Source organism: Oncorhynchus mykiss, chromosome 23 (genome assembly GCF_013265735.2).
Source record: "Oncorhynchus mykiss isolate Arlee chromosome 23, USDA_OmykA_1.1, whole genome shotgun sequence".
NCBI lineage: Eukaryota > Metazoa > Chordata > Actinopteri > Salmoniformes > Salmonidae > Oncorhynchus > Oncorhynchus mykiss.
In genome coordinates, this window is record NC_048587.1 from 6,323,411 (window position 1) to 6,332,298 (window position 8,888).

General features: G+C 40.6%; 1 protein-coding gene across 1 annotated transcript in view; it reads left to right on the forward strand.

Moving 5' to 3' along the window:
• The window catches only part of LOC110510837 (disintegrin and metalloproteinase domain-containing protein 12), a 245,135-nt gene extending 236,675 nt beyond the window's left edge, over positions 1 to 8,460 (forward strand). The window contains exons 22-23 of the mRNA XM_036960839.1: positions 6,646 to 6,971; positions 7,221 to 8,460. Of these exons, the coding sequence (XP_036816734.1) occupies positions 6,646 to 6,971; positions 7,221 to 7,290 (396 nt within the window). The 3' untranslated portion in view covers positions 7,291 to 8,460. The remainder of the gene's footprint in view (positions 1 to 6,645; positions 6,972 to 7,220) is intronic.
• Positions 8,461 to 8,888: the final 428 nt, after the last annotated feature.

Here is an 8,888-nt window from a genome sequence, read left to right on the forward strand (position 1 = left end):
ATCGTCCGTCCGTGCGTGACGATACCGGCTGCAAATATTTTCAGATTAGTAGTTGTTCAACAGTAACCTTCACAGAACCTTCAGTAGCCTTCACAGAACCTTCAGTAGCCTTCACAGAACCTTCAGTAGCCTTCACAGAATCTTCAGTAGCCTTCACAGAACCTTCAGTAGCCTTCACAGAACCTTCAGTAGCCTTCACAGAACCTTCAGTTAGCCTTCACAGAACCTTCAGTAGCCTTCACAGAACCTTCAGTAGCCTTCACAGAACCTTCAGTAGGCCTCATAGAGAAAGAACCTTTGTAATGTGCCAGTTTCCCCTCGTCCCACAGCTCTTGGCAATAGTGGAACCGAAGGGGAAACATAACCACTTTACGATCACTTGACGGATGGCAGCGTAACGAAAGCCCTCAAAGCGTCACTAAAGTTTTCAGGGGTATAGAAACCTCTCAAAAACAAAAACAAAAACGTGTGAAACTTGTGATATTCCCGATGAGGCAGAGCGACCGCCCCGCTGTAAACCAGCCAACGTCACTCAAGGGCATTTGCCATTACTGAGCAGAAACCGAGTCGAGACAAACCCAGCTGTACTGAACTTGGCCTGGCGACACATCCACTATAGCCCTCCAACTCAACTATGGACCGCCAAGACAGTTCCACTGCGGGTTTTTTTTCTCCATTGTTCCCCTCTGATCAGGGACTGATTTAGACCTGCGACAGCAGATGGGTGATATTGATGATCAGGGCCTGACTTAGACCTGGGACACCAGGTGGGGTGATATTAATGATCAGGGCCTGATTTAGACCTGGGACACCAGGTGGGGTGATATTAATGATCAGGGCCTGATTTAGACCTGGGACACCAGGTGGGGTGATATTAATGATCAGGGCCTGATTTAGACCTGGGACACCAGGTGGGGTGATATTAATGATCAGGGCCCGATTTAGACCTGGGACACCAGGTGGGTGATATTAATGATCAGGGCCTGATTTAGACCAGGGACACCAGGTGGGTGATATTAATGATCAGGGCCTGATTTAGACCAGGGACACCAGGTGGGGTGATATTAATAGTCAGGGCCTGATTTACACCTGGGACACCAGGTGGGTGATATTAATGGTCAGGGCCTGATTTAGACCTGGGACACCAGGTGGGTGATATTAATGACCAGGTAGAACAGACAACAAGCAGGGTCCAGACCTTGTAGGGTCAGAGTTGAATACCACTGCATTATAGTAAGGGGTCTGTGTTTTGCGCAATCATGTAACAAAGCAAGATGCTATCCTGTATTTTAAGCCTTAAACAGACATTAGAATTAGATTAAAATGAAAGTATTGTCTGAGGATGGTGCTGAACCATCTCACATAAAAAGAGAAGGCGACAGTTTGAGGAAAAAGCTTTCGATAAGGTTCCAATCCAGGTCATGTGACATGATTGAGCAAAGAACAATTATAGTTGCTGGAACTGTATGATACTGTATGGTACTGTATGATACTGTATGGTACTGTATGGTACTGTGTGGTCATGTATGATACTGTATGGTACTGTATGGTACTGTATGATACTGTATGGTACTGTTGGGTACTGTATGGTACTGTATGATACTGTATGGTACTGTATGGTACTGTGTGGTCATGTATGATACTGTATGGTACTGTATGGTACTGTATGATACTGTATGGTACTGTTGGGTACTGTATGGTACTGTATGATACTGTATGGTACTGTATGGTACTGTATGGTACTGTGTGGTCATGTATGATACTGTATGGTACTGTATGGTACTGTATGATACTGTATGGTACTGTTGGGTACTGTATGGTACTGTATGATACTGTATGATACTATATGGTACTGTATGGTACTGTATGGTACTGTATGGTACTGTGTGGTCATGTATGATACTGTATGGTACTGTATGGTACTGTATGATACTGTATGGTACTGTTGGGTACTGTATGGTACTGTATGATACTGTATGATACTATATGGTACTGTATGGTACTGTATGGTATGGTACTGTATGGTATGATACTGTATGATACTGTATGTTATGGTACTGTATGTTATGGTAATGTATGTTATGGTACTGTATGGTACTGTATTATACTGTATGGTACTGTATGGTACTGTATGGTATGATACTGTATGCTATGATAATGTATGGTATGACACTGTATGGTACTGTATGATACTGTATGGTATGATACTGTAAGGTACTGTATGTTATGGTACTGTATGATATTGTATGGTACTGTATGATATTGTATGGTATTGTATGGTACTGTATGATATTGTATGGTATTGTATGGTACTGTATGGTATGATACTGTATGGTACTGTATGGTACTGTATGGTATTGTATGGTACTGTACTGTATGATACTGTATGATACTGTATGATATTGTATGGTATTGTATGGTACTGTATGATATTGTATGGTATTGTATGGTACTGTACGATACTGTATGGTACTGTATGATATTGTATGGTATTGTATGGTACTGTATGGTATGATACTGTATGGTATTGTATGGTACTGTATGGTATGATACTGTATGATACTGCATGATACTGTATGGTACTGTATGGCATGATACTGTATGTTATGATACTGTATGGTACAGTATGGTAATGTATGGTACAGTATGGTACTGTATGATAATGTTTGGTAATGTACTGTATGATACTATATGATACTGTATGGTACTGTATGGTATGATACTGTATGGTATGATACCTTATGGAACTGTACTGTATGATACACTATGGTAATGTATGGTACAGTATGGTACTGTATGGTACTGTATGGTACTGTATGGTGCAGTATGGTACTGTATGATACTATATTGTACTGTATGGTACAGTATGGTACTGTATGGTATGATACTGTATGGTCTGATAGTGTATGGTACTCTATGGTATGATACTGTATGGTACTGTATGGTATGATACTGTATGGTACTGTATGGTATGATACTGTATGGTACTGTATGGTACTGAATGGTATGATACTGTATGGTACTGTATGGTATGATACTGTATGATACTGTATGGTACTGTATGATACTGTATGGTATGATACTGTATGGTACTGTATGTTATTGTATGGTACTGTATGGTACTGTATGTTATTGTATGGTACTGTATGGTACTGTACTGTATGATACTTTATGGTACTGTATGGTACTGTATGATACTATATTGTACTGTATGGTACTGTATGGTCTGATACTGTATGATACTGTATGGTATGATACTGTATGGTACTCTACTGTATGATACTGTATGGTATGATACTGTATAGTACTGTATGGTATGGTACTGTATGATACTGTATGGTATGATACTGTATGGTACTGTATGGTATGATACTGTATGGTACTGTCTGATACTGTATGATACTGTATGGTACTGTATGGTTCTGTATGATACTGTATGGTAATGTATGGTACTGTATGGTACTGTATGATACTGTATGATACTTTATGGTACTGTATGATACTATATTGTACTGTATGGTACTGTATGGTATGATACTGTATGGTCTGATACTGTATGATACTGTATGGTATGATACTGTATAGTACTGTATGGTATGGTACTGTATGATACTGTATGGTACTCTACTGTATGATACTGTATGGTATGATACTGTATGGTACTGTATGTTATTGTATGGTACTGTGTGATACTGTATGATACTCTATGGTACTGTACTGTATGATACTGTATGGTATGATACTGTATGCTACTGTATGGTATGATACTGTATGTTACTGTATGGTACTCTACTGTATGATACTGTATGGTATGATACTGTATGGTACTGTCTGATACTGTATGATACTGTATGGTACTGTATGGTTCTGTATGATACTGTATGGTAATGTATGGTACTGTATGGTACTGTATGGTACTGTATGATACTTTATGGTACTGTATGATACTATATTGTACTGTATGGTACTGTATGGTATGATACTGTATGGTCTGATACTGTATGATACTGTATGGTATGATACTGTATAGTACTGTATGGTATGGTACTGTATGATACTGTATGGTACTCTACTGTATGATACTGTATGGTATGATACTGTATGGTACTGTATGTTATTGTATGGTACTGTGTGATACTGTATGATACTCTATGGTACTGTACTGTATGATACTGTATGGTATGATACTGTATGCTACTGTATGGTATGATACTGTATGTTACTGTATGGTACTCTACTGTATGATACTGTATGGTATGATACTGTATGGTACTGTATGTTATTGTATGGTACTGTGTGATACTGTATGATACTCTATGGTACTGTACTGTGTGATACTGTATGATACTGTATGGTACTCTACTGTATGATACTGTATGGTATGATACTGTATGGTACTGTATGTTATTGTATGGTACTGTGTGATACTGTATGGTACTCTATGGTACTGTACTGTATGATACTGTATGGTATGATACTGTATGATACTGTATGGTACTCTACTGTATGATACTGTATGGTATGATACTGTATAGTACTGTATGGTATGGTACTGTATGATACTGTATGGTACTGTATGGTACTCTACTGTATGGTGCTGTGTGGTATGATACTGTATGGTACTGTATGTTATTGTATGGTACTGTATGGTACTGTATGGTACTGTATGGTATGATACTGTATGGTACTGTATGGTACTGTATGATACTATATTGTACTGTATGGTACTGTATGGTATGATACTGTATGGTCTGATACTGTATGATACTGTACTGTATGATACTGTATGGTACTCTACTGTATGATACTGTATGGTATGATACTGTATAGTACTGTATGGTATGGTACTGTATGATACTGTATGGTACTCTACTGTATGATACTGTATGGTATGATACTGTATGGTACTCTATGGTATGATACTGTGTGGTCTGATACTGTATGATACTGTACTGTATGATACTGTATGGTACTCTACTGTATGATACTGTATGGTATGATACTGTATAGTACTGTATGGTATGGTACTGTATGATACTGTATGGTACTCTACTGTATGATACTGTATGGTATGATACTGTATGGTACTCTATGGTATGATACTGTGTGGTACTGTACTGTATGATACTGTATGGTATGGTACTGTATGGTACTGTATGATACTGTATGGTACTGTATGGTACTGTATGGTATGATACTGTATGGTACTGTATGGTATGATACTGTATGGTACTGTACTGTATGATACTGTATGGTATGGTACTGTATGGTACTGTATGATACTGTATGATACTTTATGGTACTGTATGATACTGTATGGTACTGTATTGTACTGTATGATAATGTATGGTACTGTATGGTACTGTATGATAATGTATGGTACTGTATGTTATGTTACTGTATGATACTTTATGGTACTGTATGGTACTGTACTGTATGATACTGTATGGTACTGTATGGTATGATACTGTATGGTACTGTATGATACCGTATGATACTGTATGGTACTGTATGGTACTGTACTGTACTGTATGATAATGTATGGTACTGTATGGTATGATACTGTATGATACTTTATGGTACTGTATGGTACTGTATGGTACTGTATGATACTGTATGCTATGGTACTGTATTGTATGGTACTGTATGATACTGTATGATACTGTATGCTACTGTGTGCTACTGTATGGTACTGTTTGTTACTATATGATACTGTATGATACTGTGTGATACTGTTTGTTACTATATGATACTGTGTGATACTGTATGGTACAGTATGGTACTGTATGATACTGTATGATACTATATGGTACTGTATGATACTGTATGGAGTATCTAAACACTCTTTCCTTCTTAGAGAAACGATGTGTGTGTGTGTGTCTGTGTGTGTGTGTGTGTGTGTGTGTGTGTGTGTGTGTGTGTGTGTGTGTGTGTGTGTGTGTGTTTGTGCGTGTTCTTTATTTATGTCCGTCTGTCTGTCTGTGTGTGTGAATGTGGAACATCTGTACGCTAGGTAACAGCCAGACAGTTAATCATGATGTCATCCCTCTACAGTAGATTAGTAACACATGACGGATCTTCATCACATGCTGCCTGATTTTTCAATGGCCCTATTCCCTTTATAGTGCACTACTTTTGACCAGGACCTATAGGGTAGTAGTGCACTACTTTAGATTAGGACCTATAGGGTAGTAGTGCACTACTTTTGACCAGGACCTATAGGGTAGTAGTGCACTACTTTTGACCAGGGCCCTATAGGGAATAGGGTGCCATTTTGGACACATATATATATATACTGTCTGTCTGGGGAGGGTGGGAGGGAGGGCTGCCATGGTGACCAAGGGATGGTGTCGATGGGTAATACAGGCAGACAGAGCTCAGATGAGACCCGGGGTACAATTAGGTGGCTTTGATCGCCCCCTGGTGGTGTGTGTGGGTCAACGTTATCATCTGAGTCGACTGATTCCATCCGTTTTCAGTTCAGACTAAGCTTTGAATGAATCAGCATGGCTCATTTTGGACTTAATACTGCTTTACACATGTTCCAAATTGGGACAATAAAGAGTTGGTTTGATTTGATTGATAGACTGATTCCTTCATTCATTGATTGTTTTGATTGATTGTCGGTGTGTCTGTCTTTAATAGGATTTGGAGATGCCAAGTCCACCCCAGAAACCCCTACCTGCCGATCCCCTGGGCAGGAATACCCAGAAGCCTCTACCTGCCGACCCCCTGGGCAGGAATACCCAGAAGCCTCTACCTGCCGACCACCTGGGCAGGAATACCCAGAAGCCTTTACCTGCCTACCCCCTGGGCAGGAATTCCCAGAAGCCTTTGCCTGCTAACCCTAACCCTAACTCCCCCGGAAGGAGTGGTCATCTGATTCGTAGTCCCATTGCTGTCGGCGTCCCCATCCCTGTACCTGTCCCCGGTGTCCCCAGGCCGCTGAGACCTGTTCCACACCACAACAGGTGCGTCCCAGATACTTTGGACAACACCCAGCATTAGATCAATCAACTTATAGTCTCGCTTGACAGACTGTTACTGGCTGGCCAAGGAAGATTTTGGCCAAGGAGGATTTTGTTCAGCGTTCTGAGATGAATCAATTTATCCAGTCATGCCAAGAATAAGTTTTCTAACCATTCACTTGTGAATTTCTGGACATGACACTTAACATGCACTTTTAACATCTATCTCCTTTTCCCTCCCTCCCCCCCTAGATCTGTTCCTAAGCAACCCCCAACACTACCTAAGCCTCGTATGATCGTCCACGCCAAGTTCAGCAGCTGAGAGCAGCTGGACTAAACTTGAAGGGGAATTAAAGGACGTTCTTTCCGCGAGACGATAAAGACATTTCACTTGCACTATGAAACTCTGAAAACCTTAATGATGTGGTGTCTCTGAGTTTTTGAATAACGGGGACGGAGCGTTGGGCGGGTGGCGTGTCAGCGAGTCAGCCCCCCCCCCTGTTGGTGCTCTGATGTCAGAGAGGTGCTATAGGTCTGAGCTCAGGTACACGTATGTAAAGTATTTATGTTTTGTGTATTTATTCATTAGTTACCACACCGTGCACTGTGCCAGACACTTGGGATTTCATCTGTAGTCTTTGTTTATTTTTTTTTATATATTTTTTTTCTACTGTTAGCCATTTGATTTCAATCATGGGGATATTTGAACCTGTTTTGATGGACAGGAAGCAAGGGGAAAGGTCCAACTTAACAAAGCCTGTCTCTGGAGATCTGGGAAGTTGTAAAGACCCCAATGACCTGGATTCAGAACAAAGGGAAAGACATCTACTGCACTTGGGTTGACGGACTTGTGTATGACGCCACCTGTTGTAAGACAACGGCATCACTGGTAAATCCTGTCGTGGGTCTTCCTCCGTACAGTATACAGCCAGCTGTTTCTCCCTCTGTGACCGTACTGTGTATACACTGATGCTGAGAGACTGAGCCCTGAGGAACACCAATAACAACCTTACACCAACCTTACAACAACCATACACCAACCTTACACCAACCATACACCAACTATACACCAACCAAACACCAACCTTACACCAACCATACACCAACCATACACCAACCATACACCAACCATACACTAACCATACACCAACCTTACACCAACCTTACAACAACCTTACACCAACCTTACACCAACCATACACCAACTATACACCAACCATACACCAACTTATCACCAACCTTACACCAACTTATCACCAACCATACATCAACTATACACGAACCTTACACCAATCTTTCACCAACCATACACCAACCTTACACCAACCATAAACCAACCATACACCAACCTTACACCAACTTATCACCAACCATACATCAACTATACACCAACTATACACCAACCATACACAAACCTTACACCAACCTTACACCAACCTTACACCAACCTTACACCAACCATACACCAACCATACACCAACCATACACTAACCATACACCAACCTTACACCAACCTTACAACAACCTTACACCAACCTTACACCAACCATACACCAACTATACACCAACCATACACCAACTTATCACCAACCTTACACCAACTTATCACCAACCATACATCAACTATACACGAACCTTACACCAATCTTTCACCAACCATACACCAACCTTACACCAACCATAAACCAACCATACACCAACCTTACACCAACTTATCACCAACCATACATCAACTATACACCAACTATACACCAACCATACACAAACCTTACACCAACCTTACACCAACCTTACACCAACCTTACACCAACCATACACCAATCTTTCAACGACTACAGTGCCTTACAAAAGTGTTCATCCCCCTTGGTGTTCATCCCCCTTGCTGTTCATCCCCTTGGTGTTCATCCCCCTTGGTGTTCA